The 17,200-nt window shown below is 48.4% G+C and overlaps 1 protein-coding gene across 1 annotated transcript in view; it reads left to right on the forward strand.

The window, feature by feature from the left end:
* Nucleotides 1–16,992, forward strand: part of COQ8A (coenzyme Q8A) — a 29,921-nt gene extending 12,929 nt beyond the window's left edge. The window contains exons 4-14 of the mRNA XM_057400037.1: nt 559–633; nt 5,611–5,733; nt 9,686–9,771; nt 10,867–11,007; nt 11,289–11,370; nt 11,982–12,075; nt 12,564–12,705; nt 13,854–13,961; nt 14,701–14,766; nt 15,519–15,605; nt 16,074–16,992. Coding sequence (XP_057256020.1) covers nt 559–633; nt 5,611–5,733; nt 9,686–9,771; nt 10,867–11,007; nt 11,289–11,370; nt 11,982–12,075; nt 12,564–12,705; nt 13,854–13,961; nt 14,701–14,766; nt 15,519–15,605; nt 16,074–16,367 — 1,298 coding nt within the window. The 3' untranslated portion in view covers nt 16,368–16,992. The remainder of the gene's footprint in view (nt 1–558; nt 634–5,610; nt 5,734–9,685; nt 9,772–10,866; nt 11,008–11,288; nt 11,371–11,981; nt 12,076–12,563; nt 12,706–13,853; nt 13,962–14,700; nt 14,767–15,518; nt 15,606–16,073) is intronic.
* The last annotated feature ends 208 nt before the right edge of the window (nt 16,993–17,200 follow it).

The following is a 17,200-nucleotide window of genomic DNA, read 5'->3' on the forward strand; positions in this document are numbered from 1 at the left end:
TGCTGCTTGCATAAATGGGCCTCAGGAAAGGCATGTTTCTGTTCATCATAATCAACGAGCACATGGGAATAAAGACAGCTAATGAGAACAAATAAATCTAGATGCTTAGTAGGGTCACAGAGCCTTAAGCTCCATTGGCAGTGGCTTCATCTAAGCACAGTTTTGCTTTCCCTGTGTGAAGGAGATTCTGTTCTGTGAGTTATACTTTGAGAACCGTGTTGGTAAGAGTATTGTAGTTTTCTTCCCGTGTTCTAAACCACACGGTTTGAGTCTACAGCAGCACCTCAGCCAGTGCACAAGCTCTGAGTAACACTCTTTGTCATGCTTAATGAAAAGTGGATATCCCAGACTGGCCTAGCCTATGATCCCTATGATGGCTGGCCTGCTGGGCTGAAAACAGTTCAGTGGCAAAATTGCAGATGACTCCAGGCTGTTCTGATGGAGCTGTTCTGTTGCTATGCATTAGACTGTGTGCCTTAATTACAAAATATGCCTCTGTGTGTGTGGCTCAGAAGGCTTTTTTGTTCTGATGTGGGTCTTTTTCTTCTTCTTTTAAAGGATTAGCTGTTGGTCTGGGCATTGGGGCATTGGCAGAAGTTGCAAAGAAGAGCCTTAGACCTGAGGAACGCAATGGTAAGCCCTTCCTACAGCTGCATTCTTTCCCCCCCACCTCCCATTTCTTTCTTTCCTTTTTTGGTCCCTGACACAGTTTACCTGCATTTGCAAGATCTTACTCTTCTGAAGGCCAGGATGGTGAGGCATCTGGAGTAACAGCGGGATGTGGGTAGTTCTTCTGTTTGTAACATACTCCTTCTCTACCTCCAGACTCTTCTCCCACCAAAGTATACCGTAGCCTCATTACACAGAGGTCAGCGGTATATGTAAGAGAATGAGTTTATGCCAGCACAATTTCTACAGCTTGCTTTAGAACACACATCCCCTGAGTTTGAATACTGTCCCTGTGTTCATTCTCGGACTGTGTTGGCCTAACAATTGTGTTTTAAATTGTTCAGTGAAACCATATAGTTCTGTCAGTAAAGAGACTGTTGTAGGTGAGCCTCTATGTCTGAAAACTGTTGGTGGCAGCAGTCTGGAAATTTAAGGATGTTCTGCTTAGGAGGAACTTGAAGGGTATCTGTTCTCTTTTGAGTGAGACAGAACTCTTTATGAACATGTTAACTGGCAGTTACCTACTTCCACTATCTGTATTTTGCCACCTTCTAAAGGATTCTTGTAACAGGTCAGGAGACTGTTGTGCAAATTGACCTGATCCTGTTTTTTTTTCTCAGCTTGTTTAAACTTGGAGGGAATGTGTTGTACCTGGCCATGTCATGGGGGCTTTCTTCTAAGCCCGTGTGTTGGTAAAATAGGGTAGTACCAAATGGTTGTGTGTGTGTGTGTGTGTGTGTTTGTGAATGGTTTAGGGTGTAGAAAGCATGTGGTGTTCTTTCCTAGAAAACGGGAGATTACTCTAAAGGTTATGGCTCCATTCGCGTCTTCCTTATCCAGGAGAACCATTGGTGGGATACTTCAGAATGTAAAGTTCTTTGTTACAGTTACTGCAGGCTGTTTCTCCATTCTTGCTTCCCCTCTTGCTGTTTGGTCTTCAGCTTTGAGCTAACACACAAACATCCAAGCCTCTGTTTTGGCTAGGATGTTTCCAGTGACTGCAGGGAACTAATAAAAGGGTTAAGCATTTGCAGCTGGAAGTAAAAGTGATGTCTGATCGTTCCTGGTTCAGGGCATTGCTTTGAGAGGATGACAGCCTGTAATTTTGGGTAATTTTTAATGGTCCTTGTAATTTTATTCTGTGGCTAGTAGTGTTCTATGACAAGGCCAGTTTGTGCCTTCCCCCTGGTCATCTTTGGGGGTAGGGGGGAGATGAAGACTGAGCTAGTGTGACCCTCCATTGCAGCGAGTACTGGAGTGGCTGCCAACTGAAGAAATTTGGAGGTGTGAGAACCCTAAAAAAGCCAACCAAAAAACCTCAAACCAAAACCCAGCACATGAAACACGTTCACTGTGGTGTGGGGACAGGGGTAAGGCATGAGCTGTGTGCCACCCAGGCCACTACTTGTTAATAAACTGCAGTTTTGTGCTCCCTGGGCAACTCAGCAATGCGGAACAGCCCAGCAGAGGAAAAAAAGGATCTTTGGCAAAGAGCAGTTTCTCTCCATGACCCGAGGTGTTTGAGGCTGGGTGAGTTTCTTTGCTTTGATTTAAAAGCATCCATTCAGACAAACATGGCCCATCCTGTAGCAAATCCTTGAAGGCTTTTGCCTTCAGCGCTTGTGTTTGACAGGCCCTTCATACCTGTTGGAAGCTGATGACTTGTTTTGCTTTTAACAGAGAAGGAGTTGCACAACTGTTGGTATTTCTTTGCTTGCCAGATGATTTTCTAATTGGGCACACCCCAAAGTGAAAACAGGAGCTTGCAGAGCTGTGGAATTTAAGGGAATAACATGAGCTTTGTTTCTCTTCCTTACAGCAGGAGAAAGGATTATCTCTTTATTTAGAGGGTGGCAGGCACTTTTTCCTTGCAATAATGCAATCGCACCTATAGATTTCCTTTCTTCTTGCCAGGGAGACCTTTATTTTCCTGTGTGGCCATAACTTGGTGCCAGAATCCTGCTCTGCAGTTTGAGTCATGCTTTGGGAAGAGTAATTTCCTTGAACAAACCTTGATTAAACAATAAGGCAATGAACTGCTGACTTCAGTGCTAGGCAAGGGAGTTAGAAAAGGACCTGGCTTCTACTTTTGGCTCTCTTGCTTTTGTTCTTGCTTCCCCTCTTCTGTCAAGTCTGTGTAGATCAGAGCTTAGATGAGAGCTTGGAGCAGAGGTTACACTATAAAGAAGGGTGGTGGGACTGGGAATGAGTAAGAGCAGCAAGTTATTGAGGTGAGGCAGAAGTAAAAGACTTTCAGCCCTCAGTCTCTTGGAGCTTCTCAGGCCAAGGAAGGGCTCTAGCTGTGCCCCTGGGTGTGTTTTCCACAGCATTTTACAGTGGTGGGTAAGTCTGCATGGATGAGAACTCACTCCATGGGCTCTGCTTCTGCAGAAAGGCATGGCAGAGGATAAGTACATAGCTTTTGAGTCCAAGATCCCGTGTTCTTACTGTTCTTATGGCAGTACCAGCCTTAGCTGTTGGGGGAAATCTGTTGACATTGATACCCCTGCAGTTCTTTAAAAATACCTCTTCACCCCCTTTGTGACTTCAGCTTGAGGCATTTGTGTCAGAGTTTTCTGGCTGCCAGCACCATAAGCTCAGGCTAAGACCTGTCTCCGTTGAAAATGACACACAGTCCTGTTCTCTGGAAGCTGGTCAAGGATGTCTTTTTCTCTCTCCACTGTTGCAATATTGCGAGTTAACTTCTTGGCACTTGAGACTTAAACAAGTGGGATGTGTATATGCCCAAAGGCATGCCTAAGAATTTCACACTCTCACTGCCATCCAGGGGTAATGAGAAAGAGCCTTCTCTTGTCCAGTGAGTACAAATGAAGGTGGCTTCACACCTTTAAAATGGAGCTATAAGCACTGACCTTTCAGTCACAAAACTGCAAGCCAGAAACCCCTGAGCTACAAGTGATCTGAGTAGCATGGCTTGTACTTGAGGGACCACAGATGTCTACTGTGCAGGTAGATTGATGCAGGTAGTTAAAAATAACCTCAGTCACTGGTGACCTTACTGGCAGTCTCGGTATTTAGAGTGTGAATCTAAAGTGCCAGGCTGACATGAGGTGGAAATGGGAGGGTAGACTAAATGTCCAGGCATACAGGTAAGAGTGCCCAGATAAGTACTTGCTGTTGCTAGTAAAGAGACTTGGGGTTCAAGGTCAGCTTTAACTTACGAATGAGCTGTACTAGGCACTGTGCAAAATACCAGGCTAGGCAGAGCCCCAAAGGGCTGGCAGCTGGCCTAGGCTTGAATGCAGAGTCCTTTTCTTATGAAAAGGAATAATGTGGTTTCTTTGAGTTGTCAGTCAAGATGTGCAGCCAAGATGCACACAGATGTGGAAGGGGTCCTGCTGATTCTGGATTTGGAAAGGAAGTGTGGGTCAAGCACCCCTGAGGGCATCTGCCTGCTGCCTCTGCTGTGAACATGCTGACAGACCCCAGGCACCGTGGCTGCAGGAGCCTTCATTTCTGAGTTCTCCTTGTTGCCACAGCTTGTTTAGATGTGACTTCTGTTTGCCTTTTTTCCTTCCCTGATGAAATAGGTAAAAGGAAAAACCAACCCAAAACCACAACATGGCAACAACAAAACCCAAACCAACCCACCTTTGCCGTTTTAAGATGGAGAGGGAATAATTTGTAGCATGAAAAGGTACAGCTTTGGAAAAAACATTGTCTTACTCAAAATGGGCACATTTCTTCATGAACTTGTTCTGGGTTTTATCCCCACTTCCTTTCCACCTAGCCTCAGACGCCTGTGTCTGTTTTCCCTTGCCATTTACAGAATCCTGCCTCTGACTCCTGCCTTCGGGTCACCTTCTTGTTCATGCCCTGTTTTAGCAATGTACACAAACAAGCAGGAGCTGTCACATGCTGTCAGACTGCCTGGTGATCCAGTAGCGCCCCTGTAGGCTTGACTTCAGTGAGAAGCATGACAGGAAGAAGAGGATGGGGAGTGCCTGTGTTCGCCTCTTTCTCTGCTAAGACTCTTAAACCTGTCAGGGTTCACTGGCTTCTGGAGGCAATTTTAATCATTTAACTACCTTCCTTTATCATGCTGCAGACTCAAAAGGAGGATGTTTTTGTGTGCAGGTGGTGTGAAGAAATGCAAGGCTTTGACTTGGTACTTTCCCTAGCTTCTGTGTGTCTGATGGCGCTCATACAAGGGATTATTTGCCTTGTCATTGTGAAGGATACAGTTTCCTGGATGGGACAGTTGAGATGGGATTGTTTAGAGCCAGAGCTCTGTTAGACAGCTCTAAGCACTCTACTCTCCAGAGCTCCAAGTCTCCTGACTTGGAGATGTGAAAGCCAAATCTGCTCTCAGCAGATTTCTAGTGCACACCCTGGACATGCAGTTGCACAGCAGTATGTGCTTGTGTATCAACATACATGTTTTGGGCAAGAATTGTTTGGATAAGAGGTTTGGCACGGGCATGAATCCCTGTTTCCACCCTAAGAAGTACCAGCACATTCTCAGTCCACACCAGTGCGCTCCCAAGGCTTTTGACAACTCCCCCTTGTTGTGGCTCAGCCCTGCTGCTCTTCTGAGGCTCTGCTGTGCTGCAGCCTATGATGTGGGACTTGGGAGACCTTTGTGTTGTGTTTTTAGGCTGAGCTCAGTGGTGCAAGTGGATCATGTGCCAAGGTATGCCCAAGATCCTGGACAGTTTGCATAGCAGCACAGACATTCAGGGAGCCTGTGACTTGCTGCTGTTGGCTGCCAAGCCAGCAGTGGCAAAGCTGTCACAAGACACATGTGACAGCTTCGGATGGTGACCCTCGGCTGCAGTGAAGGCACTGAGGGTCATCCCGGTTTGACTTCTCTGGGGAAGGGCAAACCTCCTATTGAATGTGGTCTAACACTACATCTTGGCAAGTGAGCTTGCTGGTAAGGGTGTTCCTCAGCCATGTGCCTTCTCCCCTTGTCCTCAGGGAAGAAGGCAGTGATGGATTCTAGCCCGTTCCTGTCGGAGGCCAATGCAGAAAGGATCGTGAGAACCTTGTGCAAGGTCCGGGGAGCGGCGCTGAAGCTGGGACAGATGTTAAGCATTCAAGGTAAGTGGCAGCATGGCACCTTGGTGGTGCTGCCAGCTGGGGCAGCTGAGTTCTTGTGATGCATGGTCAGCTGTCTGCAATCACTCGGTGCCAAGCGGATGTGGAGACAAGTGGCTTTTTCTTGAGAGCAGTGATGGAGAGGTGGTTGATTCAGTTCAGTCTAATCCCAGTGGGAAATAATCAGACGTGTGCACTCTAGACCACCACTTTCCCAATGTCCGTGTTGTGTCAGGCATATAACTGAAACTGGTTAAAAATAAGGTGACACTGTCTGTTAATTTTAATACCTGTGTTGAAAGCAGCTGTTAAGAAGCAGAGCTGTATTACACACTACAGACAGGTGTCCTGGAAAGGAGGAGGAGGATGACAAGAGCATCATGCTATTCTTTGTTCACCAAAGGTGGTCAAGGTTGTATCCACAGCCCTCTCCCATTACGCACCCTGTTTGTGGCTTACATGCTCTGTTGGCACTGCAGCTGTGCTGGAAGGGCCAGTCTAGCTGATACTCTTATTGGGCATAGACCACTTGTTTTCATCCTGAAGACTTCAAATGGGTACTTATTCCATTGGGCTCTGAAGTTGGTGATCACAGGTGAAGGCATGAGTGACATTAGTGTCTGCATGAACTGTTGGGCTACTCCTAGGAGAGAGCAGGTGTGTTGAATACAAACCTGATCTGGAACTATCCACTGTGCCTTCCTGCCCAACTTGATAGTGAAGGAAAGAACCAGCTAAAAATAGCTGTTACACTTGTCTGGATACAGCATTCAAGATGTCACTGAAACTGAGTCAGTGTCTGGGTGTTTGAAGTACTCTGCTTGCTTGGCTTGTGCTTCTACTTGAGTTTTTGTAGGTGTTGACTGATGAGGCTGATCTAGTATTGTATTAAATAGCTTGGGCAGGCCAATAAAGCAAGACAGCTCCCTGTTCCAGAGAGCCCTGATTGTGATACTCCATCGTCCTTCATTTGCTCATCACTCGGTTTAGGTGCGTGCCTGGCAATGTTAACACAGCTCAGTGGGAGGCATCAGCTGCTGTGTCAAAGGCTGCCATCCATATCCTGTTTTCTCACCCTCTAGAAACTGCCAGGTGCCAAAAGGCTGATGGTTCCTGGTGCAGAGCCAAGAGGAGCTCTTGTGCTCCTTGCTTTCTGTGGCCAGTGCCTTTGGTATGTGGGGGTGAGTGAGCCATGTCTGGAAATCAGCTCTGAAGTTCAATTGTCTACCATACAGGGGGATTGATTTTAAATTCTTAGGACATTATAGAGTTGCACCTGATGTGTACCCCTGTATGTGGTCATAGCTGCCCTAGCCTTGGATGTGAGTGAGGAGGGAACAGCTGTGAAAGGCCGGCTCTGGATTTCGTCACTTGCCCGCTGCCTCCAGATGTTACTGTGCTCTGGCAGGAGTGTCAAACGCTTACTGATTGACTTCACTTTGGTGTCAGAACCTCTAGCAACATCAGTGTGCTGCCCAGCCCTTGTTTCACTCTTGTGACAAGCACTTGTGGAGTGCTGCAATGCCTGGTGTGAACATAGGCCTCTGGGGGGGCAGCTGTGGGGAAACAAGTTAGACACTCCCTGCAGTGCAGAGTGCCTGTTCCTGGGCTGGCTCTTTGGACAGGAGGGTTTCATGCAGGTCTGACACTTAATGGGCTTCTCTGTGGCCTGGTGAGTTTGAATTGGGTACTTCTATGAACAGGCACATGTGCTAGTTGAGCACAGGGGCTCTGTTGCCTTGCCCTGGTGCAGCTGAGCTATACCATGCAGAAGTTAGAAAGCAGTGTCTTTAAAAACCCTGATGTCTGCTTGAGGGAGTCAGTGGCTTTGTTAGGGACCCACATCCCTGGAGGTCATGCACAGAAAGGATGCCAGGGGCCCCAAATCATCCTGTGTTCTGGTGCGTGTGCTCTGGAAGGAAAGGCAACTGTGTTTGCCAGTCAAGAGTGCCCTGCCTGGACTCCAGTTTCGTGTTTTGTTCCAGTGAGGCCTCATCAGCTTACCACAAAGCTGTATAACCTTATGCATCAGCATGTGGTAAGCCTGGTTTTATCAGTTGCGTCTGTAGCATGACTGACTGACTTTGTGTTGGTGCTGAGTTTCTATACAGTCACTCTAGACTTGCAGGTTTCTTGGCTATTTGGTGTTGCCCTCATGAGCAGAGGAGTGCTGGCCAAGCAGCCCCAGTTAAGAATGCCCTCTCAGGCTGAAATACCTGGTGAGGTTTTTGGATACCAGCAATAAGCCAAATAACAGAAGTTGATCCTGAATGCTTGTGGCAAAGCCTGATACCTTGACACAAACAGCTTCTGGGAGCAGGAGTTGATTTTAGTGACGTCCATTCACTTTCTGTGCAGTCATCATAGGAGGTGCAGGTTATCATGGTACAGCTTGATGATTAATGCTTTCATATACGTAGTTCTTACGATGCTCAGAGGCTTGATGGTGATACACCATCAATGACAGAGCAGAAGTTTCTTTTGGTGTTGGGAGTATGCACACAAATGCAATGTTTAGCCTTCTTTGTAGGGTTGTAACATCGCAGCAGGAGTTCCACTCGCTGGTCCTGCAAAGCTGTTAAGCTTTGACTTGCAGTGACAGAATGGGAGGTCCTCTTGCAAACTCCTGTTGATTCCACAGTGGAGATGTGTTAGTACTCTTAAATGCTGCTTGTAGCTTCGGTGGGGATGTCTAGTGTTGAGTGTTAATGTCTCATCTCTGCTTTCTGTGTCTTTTTCTTGCCATATCTTTCCACCCCTCTTCCCAGGACAGTGCTCAGGGGGTAGCTGTTGCTTGTTTCCTGTGAGACAATTACAGTTGTACATGCATCTCTAAATGCAGAGGAATGGTAGAGTTTTGGTTGAATGTCACAAGCACACGTGCATCCTGAGTTCTCAAGGCTGATAGCCTGGATTTACCCACTGTTGGGGGAGCAGCAGATAAATCCAGTTCCTCCATAATCCTTTGAGAAGTTTGCCAGAACTGTTGGCCTTTCTGTAGAAGCCTTTGCTTAAAGAAGAGGATTAATCTTGTAGGATGCCCCTACCCCTCCTTTTTCTTTCAAGTGTAAATATTTGCTTGCTAAGTCCTTCTGACTCTTAACATAACTTACTTTTGCCTCAGCTGTGTTTTCTTCTTCCCACTTGCAGTTGCTTTGCATTTGGGTAGGTGTTTACAGTAGCAGATGCTGAATCCTGACTTCTCTAAGACTTCAGCACTTCCATAAGCAATGCTTTGCCATTGCAGAGCTTTCTAGAGAAGTTCCTGCCCCCTTAAAATGAACTGGATTAAACCACACCACGTAACTGGGAGTGCTGGGATACCTCTCTAGGGGGTTCCTTCTGGGACTTGTGTTTCCATGATACATTGGCCTCTCTTAGACCTGAATGCTGTACCGCTGTCAGCAAGAAGATGGGCTGGTGGATGACAGAGGCTGGTGCACAGCACTCTGCTCTTGGGTTTGTGCAGCCTACCATCACATAGAAGCCTCTGTGCTGTGCAGAGCTGCCCACTGCTCTTGGCAGTGGTGCTGCACAAAGGGAGCACCGTGACAAGTGATGCTTGATTCCAATGCATAAAAAGTTTCTTAGCGTGTTTTGTAGCCTATTCATACCCTGAATATGGTAATGGGGATGGGTGCATGGAATGTTCTCCTGCTGCAGCAGGAGGGTGGCCTGAGGAGACGTTTGGGTGAGATGCAGGTGTTTGCAAGAGTGAGAAGGAGGGAGAGATTTCTATTTTGCTACTTGTGCACAGGACTTGTGTTTGCCTCATTTCTAGAGGTGCCATGCCTCAGGTGCTGCTTCGGGGTATGGAGAGCTTCTGAGCTAGGACTATTGAGGGTGTGCTCTGGGGCAGGACAGCCTGGCTTGTCTGGATGCATGTTTCTTTGTGTGCTGACCAACGGGAGAACGCGGCGCCTGCACTGACTGCTGTGTGCTGTTCCCTTGGCAGATGATGCCTTCATCAACCCCCATCTCCAGAGGATTTTTGAACGTGTACGTCAGAGTGCTGACTTCATGCCGATAAAGCAGATGATGGTGAGGAATGGTCCTTACTGGGGAGGTGGGACCACGAGAGAATAAATGTCACCTGTGACATACCCTAGGAAGGGAGGTAGATGGGCATCTCTAGGAGTATCCTTTCTCTACTGTTGCATATTTTCAGCTGTGGGTAACATCCGATTCTTTTCCTCAGTTACATGTTTTTTCTCTTCAAAACACTAAAGCTCAACTCTAGACAGAGGGGAAAAAAGGGGGGGGGGGTATGTCCCAAGACTGTGCTGATGGAACAGGATGTTGCCTACAAATATGATTATAGGGTCTTGTTGACGTAGCCTTCTCTTCTGTTTCCTCTCTTACCTTTCTCATGGGTGTTAAGTCAGTGTCCAGCAGTGCCTACATCCCGTTTATTAAACAGACATGCATTAGTCTGATAGAAAATTAACAGTTAATTTGGTCCTTGCCTTTTTGGTTCAACCTAACACACCATCGAGAAGAGCCAGAATGAAGCAAACCAAGTTTGCTTTTCCTAGTGTACATGTTCTCACTTTCACTCTAATTCCCCTCTGTAAATGAAGATGTGAAGGGTGATGCAAAAGGAATTGTGAGCACTAACTGTCTTGTGAAAGACACTGAGCAGAGCCACGACTTAAATATGGCAGTCTGGCAATGTAGCAAAAAAGCTGTTAAAGCAGGCTGTGATGTTTAATTGTCAGTATTGCCTTAGAGGGTCACTCTTGCATGCCTGGGTTGCTTCTGTCCAGCTTGGCAGCATGATGGAAGAGGAGAAATACCTAACTCCGTGCTCATTTTCTGGAAGATACGGTACCAGAAAGGGGAGTTCTGTACTGCAGAGGCAGCAATGTTCTGTGCTAGAGTCTGTCCTTTCAGCCACAGCAACAGAGCCTCATACAGATATGATCGGAATCTGCTTAGTGTTGGGGGAGCACTGCTGGCTGGACTGCTCCTTGTGAGTGTGCAGTGGTGAGGAATGGAGGACAATCTGGAAAGCAGGGGGATAGGTACTCAGAACTGCCGTAGGCTGCGTGAGTCACCTTTAGAGTAATGGCATTTCCAACAGCAAAATCCTTCATCTTTGCTCCCCATACCCTGATGCTTTCTTTTTGCTTGTAGAAAACTCTGAACAACGACCTTGGTCCCAACTGGAGGGATAAACTGGAGTCCTTTGAAGAACGTCCCTTTGCTGCTGCCTCAATTGGTCAGGTTCACCTGGCACGCTTGAAAAATGGAAAAGAAGTTGCCATGAAAATCCAGGTGGGCTGTAGGAGAGCAGCCTTTTCTCTTGCCTGTGCCCAGAGAAGGGCAGGGATGCTGCACAAGTATGGTTACTAGATGGATAAGGAACATTTTAATGCAAGTGAATATTTGGGTCCAGCAGTATCTTACCTAGTGCAAGCAGAGGGGAAGGACAGAAAAGGTCACTGCAGCATGTGGGTAATGGTGGTGAGGGACCCCTTCTGTTTTTAGATTTTATCTTATTCTGTACAAACAGGTCATCTAATCTCACCACTGTCCTCCCCTGTTCTGTCCTGCAGTACCCTGGAGTTGCCCAGAGCATCACCAGTGATGTTAACAACCTGATGACTGTCCTGAGCATGAGCAATATTCTCCCTGAAGGTAAGGAGAGAGAGCCCCCTTGGCGGGCCCTGTGTCCCTGCTGGCATGTGTTGAGTTCTGCCAGCCCCTTTCAAGCAGCACACTGCATGTCTTTCTGTAGACTGAAGGGAGGAAACGGTGAAAATGACTTCAGAATTGCTAAGCCTGCCCAGGAGCAGATCCCCTGCAGGAGGGATAGTGGGTGCAGGGCCAGTTTGGGGAGCCATGCTCTGCTCCTCTCCTGCTGCAGCCTCTGCTGGGCACATGCCTATTCCTAGTGGTAGGCAGATATGGTCTGGGGGTTTTTCTGCTCTTGCCTGGGGTGGTGTTTGGGTCCTTCCAGTCTTGGTGTGTGTCTGTGCACAGCCATGCCAATACAAGGAACAGGCAGCTGGGGCTGTGGGGTGGGAGCTGGGGGAGGACAGAGCCCTGCACAAGAGCAGTGTGGATGTACCTTGATTTAGGATCAGCTGCGTAGCCTTGGCCTGGGATTACCCAGAGAACCTGTATCTAGTTGGAAACGTGCTTTAGTTCTCTGGGGCCTCTTGTATTCAGCTGCAGCTCTGGAAAGCTTAGCCTGAGGGGGGTCCTTCTTTCTAAGCTTACTGTCTTCTCTGCTGTTTGACTTTCAGGTTTGTTCCCTGAGCACTTGATTGAAGTTGTGAGCAGAGAGTTGGCCCTGGAGTGTGACTACCTGAGAGAAGCTGCCTGTGCAAGGAAATTCCAGTATGTTCACACCACTGCCTTCAACCCTTCCCATCTGTGTGTGTGTGTGTCAAATGCTGGGGGGGGGTACTTACCTTGAGAGACAGCAGGAAGATGAATGCTGTGCCCTGGGATGTAGCACAGGGGAAGGGTGTGTGTGCGTGCCTTGAGCTGTCCTTTGGAATTACCACCTCGTCTCAGCCAGGCATGTTTTCAGTCAGCTGAAACCTGATAGCATGTCCTGTCTCCTTCAGTGTGAGCCTGGCTGTTTTGCCACATGCACAGCAGTAAGTCCTGAAGCCAGGCTGCATTCTGTGTACTCTTATGTTGGCCTGTCACGAGCTTCTCCTGTCCTTCAGGAGGTTTTTCAGTTCAGCTCTTACAGCAGTTCACACCACCAGGACTGCCTGTGCTGTGGGGTCCAGACTGTTTCTATGTGAAGGCTGGATGGGGAAGAGCTGCCAGAGGATGCTCTCCTAACCTTTTTCTCCCCTTTCTCTTTCCCCTAGGGAGCTGCTGAAAGATGACCCCTTCTTTTACATCCCCAAAGTCGTGGATGAGCTGTGCAGCAAGCATGTCTTGACCACAGAGCTGGTGTCTGGCTTCCCCTTGGATCAAGGTGTAGGGCTGAGCCAAGAGATCCGAAATGAGGTACTGTGGGGTGGTAATGATGCTTCTCCCCTTGCTCAGAGCAGTGTGCTTGGCCTGCCTGCTGACTGCTAGACCAGGGGATGCTTTGTGGAAGGGCAGACCCTGAGTAGCACAGAGAAGTCCTTGAGTTGGGAGCTGTCTAGAGCCTCTTGGAAGGATGCTGTTCAGGGAGTTTGGCAGTGTTGTGACATCTCTCCAGGCTGGCCTAGGCATTCAGCAGGGAGAGGTTGGAAGGGGTGCCTTGCAAGGGCTGCTGAAGAGGAAGTAGCTGAGCTGTGTAACTCACAGATGCCCTGTTTTTGATGACCCTAAGTTTGGGAGGGGTTGTCAGCTAGGGGAGAGGGGTCTTGTTTTACAGCTGCTCTCTGGGCAGGAATGCAGCATCATCTTGGTGCAAGCAGTTGGGTGTCATCCACTCCTGTGGGACTGACCCGTGCTGTGCAGGGCTGCTGGAAAAGTACCTCTGTAAACAGGAGGGGGGATGTGGGGCTGGGTAGGCGTTGGTGCTGAACATAGCAAGGGATTGGAGGGCTGTGGTGGGACAAGCAGCTGCTCCATAGCAGAAATAACTGTTCTGGTATTTGGGGTTTTTATATTTCTGCCTTGGTGTGAGCTCTCACCTGTTAGCGGGTCACAGGGGAGGGAGGCTGAGGGTGTTCTCTACATGCGCATCTCTAGAGAGAAACATCTTGGTGTCACATCAGACTTGAAGCTCTGCCAGAGCTGGCTGCCTGAGACCCCTGAGCTGTCTGTTCCTAGGGCTTGCCCCCTCCAGTGAGCTGCTGTATCATCAGGGCTGCCTTTAAAAGGCTGTGAGGTGGGGTGTTGCTGCAAGAGGAGCCCTTCTTTCCTGTAGGGTCTGGCCTGGCTGACCCACAGCCTCCTCACCCAAATGGTGGTGTCCTGTAGCAGGGTCTGGCTTGCATTTGGTGCTCTCCTCCCTCCCTCTTGGATACGATGCTGCAGAAGCTGAAGAGGGGCAGAAGAAGCTGTCAGTTATTCTGCCGGACAGGTTCCAGTTTCACTCTCCTCACAGAAGAGCTTTGCTGTACTATGTCATTCAGCAGAGAGCTCTTCAGGACCTGCTGCTCTTCCTTCCTCTGTGCCTGTCAGTCCTAACTGCCTTGCTTCTCTTCTTGCTTTTCAAGATCTGTCACAACATCCTGGTCCTGTGTCTGCGGGAGCTGTTTGAGTTCAGGTATATGCAGACTGATCCAAACTGGTCAAACTTCTTCTATGACCCGCAGTTGCACAAGGTAAGCCGGAGGAGCTGCTGTTCTGCCTGCACAGGAGCTGATTTTTCACTAGGTTTGGATTATTCCCTGCTCCCAAAGTTTAACAAGCCTTGACTGAGATTCTCAGATCCCTGTCCTCGAGCCTTGGACAGGTAGGACAGTGAAACCTGTCCCTTTGTCCTTGCTCAGTCTGGGTAGGAGAGCAGGGCTCCTGTAACCCTGGCTGGCTGCCTGCCTTTGGCCTGAGATTCAATCACAGCTACTTCTATAGCCTCAGGATCTGTTTTGAAGCTGCTCAGTGGGAAGTTGCAGCTGGCAGTGCTCTACCAGTGCACACCTGAGCCAAGGACTCTTTTAACTGGATGCTCTTGTCTTCAGCTGTACTGAAGATAAGGGTGGCAATTGCAGATGGTCCTGCTTGGGGGTTTGGCTGCTTGCTTGTGCCCTGCAGGTCAGATGGAACTGCTTGTTCCTCCCTGAGGTCTGTGCTGGAATGTGCTGGAAAAAAGTTCTGTATGGAAAGCCTGAGTGGAGTGACCAGCTGAGCAGGAGTGACAGTGTGAGCATAGGCCATGCCCTCTGCCATGTACAATGTCCAAATGCTTGTGCTGCTGTCGGGGGATAGAGGAGTTGGGGGAAGCTCAGCTGCAGTGGAAAGGCTCTCCATCCAGCTGAGCTTCCCAAGGACATCAGCAGTCTTAAGGTCAGGCTCTGCTTGAGTGGCTGGCACTGTACTATAGCTGGGTTTGTCCATTTCCAGGTGGCCCTGCTGGACTTTGGAGCAACACGAGGGTTTGATGAGAAGTTCACAGATGTCTACATCGAGGTGGGTGAGGGCTTGCTCTGTGTCCTGGAGTGCTGCACTGGGGCTCTTGGGAGTATTTGCAAACTTACGTTTATCTCTTGGCTGCATCGCTTTGCACTTGGATCCATTTGAGTGTGGAAGGAAGTGGGGCTGAGGAAGTGGAGGCAAGAGAGGGATCTCTGTTCCTGTTTCATCCCTTACCATAGTCTTCTGCAGGCCTCTGGCTATCTGAGTCTGGATGTCTAAATTGCATGGCAAACATGGAGGACTGACATGTTGCTTACTGAGAGACTTTGGCAGCAGAGCACTCAGAGTTCAGTGATGAGGGTGTGCAGGACTTGCTTGTTCTGATCACTCTCTTCTTGTGCTTTCTAGCTTGCTTACAGACTGATAAATTTATGTGAAGCCATGTGTGCTTCCTTGGTGATCACCATGTTCTGCACTTGATAAACTGTGCTGCAGGGGCCAGGAGATGTTACCTAATGCTTCTCACAGTTCTATTACTTGGTTGGGGGAGGAACAGGTGGATTTGTGAAGCTTTTTTGATGTCCCTTATGCTCTCTGGGCTATGTGTAGCCTCACTGGGAAGAGCTTTGGAGAGCCAGCAGCTGTATTTTTTGGTCAGTAGCTCTTAAACTGCCCAATCTGCCCTGGAGGGTAAAGGCAAGGAAGTGAGCTGGCAGCATGTGCACCTGTAGCCTATGTAGTTGTTGTACTCAAACATGACTTGAGTCATCCCTAGCTCTTCTGAAAGTGTTCTTCTTCTTCTTCAGGTAATCAAGGCAGCTGCTGACATGAACAGAGAGAGAGTACTGAAGAAGTCTATAGAAATGAAATTCCTCACTGGTTATGAAGTCAAGGTATGGAGCCAAAGGGTCTGCTTTTAGTGGTGGCTGCTGACTGGTTTGTTGTGTGGCTGTGGACTCCCCAGATTCCTTGGTGTGGTAAAAGCCAATGTCCGTCTCAAAGCCCTGTTGACAGGATGAGGGAGGAGGGCAAACAGGCTTTGGCTTTTGTTCTGTGACTTCCTTTGGGGGGCAGGAGCAGTAGTGATGACGCAGCTAACCCCAAACCTCGGTCCTTCCTTCTTTCCCCCTGCAGGACTGCTGAAATTCCATGACTGGGCAGGTGGCCTTCTGGAAGGCTTAGTTGCTCAAAATTGTATTAACCAAACATTCACTGGTCATGCTAGGGGCTGGAGGTTACCTGGGTTGTGGATACATGGGTATTTCTCCTGAGCTGCTGCTGTTAGCACTAGAACACCTCCTTTCCCTCCCTGGTGGTTAACATGGCTAGTGATGTTGTTTATGCCTCTTTCCTTTGGGTAGGAAATGGAAGATGCCCACTTAAATGCTGTCCTCATCCTGGGAGAGGCTTTTGCATCTGAGGAACCTTTTGATTTCGGCAACCAAAGCACTACTGAAAAGATCCATGGTTTAATCCCAGTCATGCTGAAGCATCGGCTTGTCCCTCCGCCGGAGGAGACATACTCTCTTCATCGGAAGATGGGGGGTTCTTTCCTTATCTGCACCAAACTGAAGGCCAAAATTCCCTGCAAAAACATGTTCCAAGAGGCATATAGCAAATACTGGAGCAGCAGGGGCAAGAAGCCTGGGGCATAGTAAGAATGAACTAATGACTCTTATTCTGAGGGCACAGTTCAGCTGAGCCTTGCAGAGAGCATTCTAGCCTCCCACGCATTGCACCCCAGCTCTCCATCCTGAGATGCAGCAGCCTGTGCCCTGGAAGCCAAGTGTGCGTTTCACAAGGACAGAGCTGTTCTTTCATGCTGTGTCTGTCCTACACTGACTGCCAGTACAGTCCAAAGGAAACTATCTTGAGTGCTTCTGTACCGTGTCAAGGCACCAGCCAACTGCCTGGGCTGCATTTTTAACATTGTGATGGTGGCTGTGTATTGGTTGGGTTTTATACTGAGTGGGGGCAGGAGGACAGGAGCAGAATTTACTATTGAAACCTGTTTGTAATTCTCAAATAAGTTGTTTTTTAAAATCTTTCCCTCTTTTGTGCTAAGGTGGAGCTCAAGTAGTTTTCATACCGTGAATGAGAGAATGAATTATTAAGGTGTACCCTACCACAGACACATTCAGCACCTTCCCCCCCACGTTTCTGTAAGTGAGGTGGTGGCAGTCTGAGAACCCTCCTGGATTTTACTGACATAGGTATGATGCAAGGGTGGGGGTGTGTATATAGGATAAAGTTTTATGCTTTCTGCCGCCCTGCTTGCAAGGTAAAAACCTAGCCTGAGAATTGAGCGCTAACGTCTTTTAAACACACGCATACCTTCACACAACCCATCTTGGTTCTGGGAGTCAGATACGCTCTCAACAGAGCTGGATTTGAGCACGAATGGTGGGATTCTTCACTGGCTGGTAGGTCCTGGCTTCTCTGAGGCTTACAGAAACTACAGCTCTGACACAAATTGCTTGCTGGACTC

The sequence above is a fragment of the Pezoporus wallicus genome, unplaced genomic scaffold, assembly GCF_028554395.1.
Source record: "Pezoporus wallicus isolate ANWC-B61680 ecotype Strahan unplaced genomic scaffold, APGP_CSIRO_Pwel_v1 contig_7339, whole genome shotgun sequence".
Classification (NCBI taxonomy): Eukaryota; Metazoa; Chordata; class Aves; order Psittaciformes; family Psittacidae; genus Pezoporus; species Pezoporus wallicus.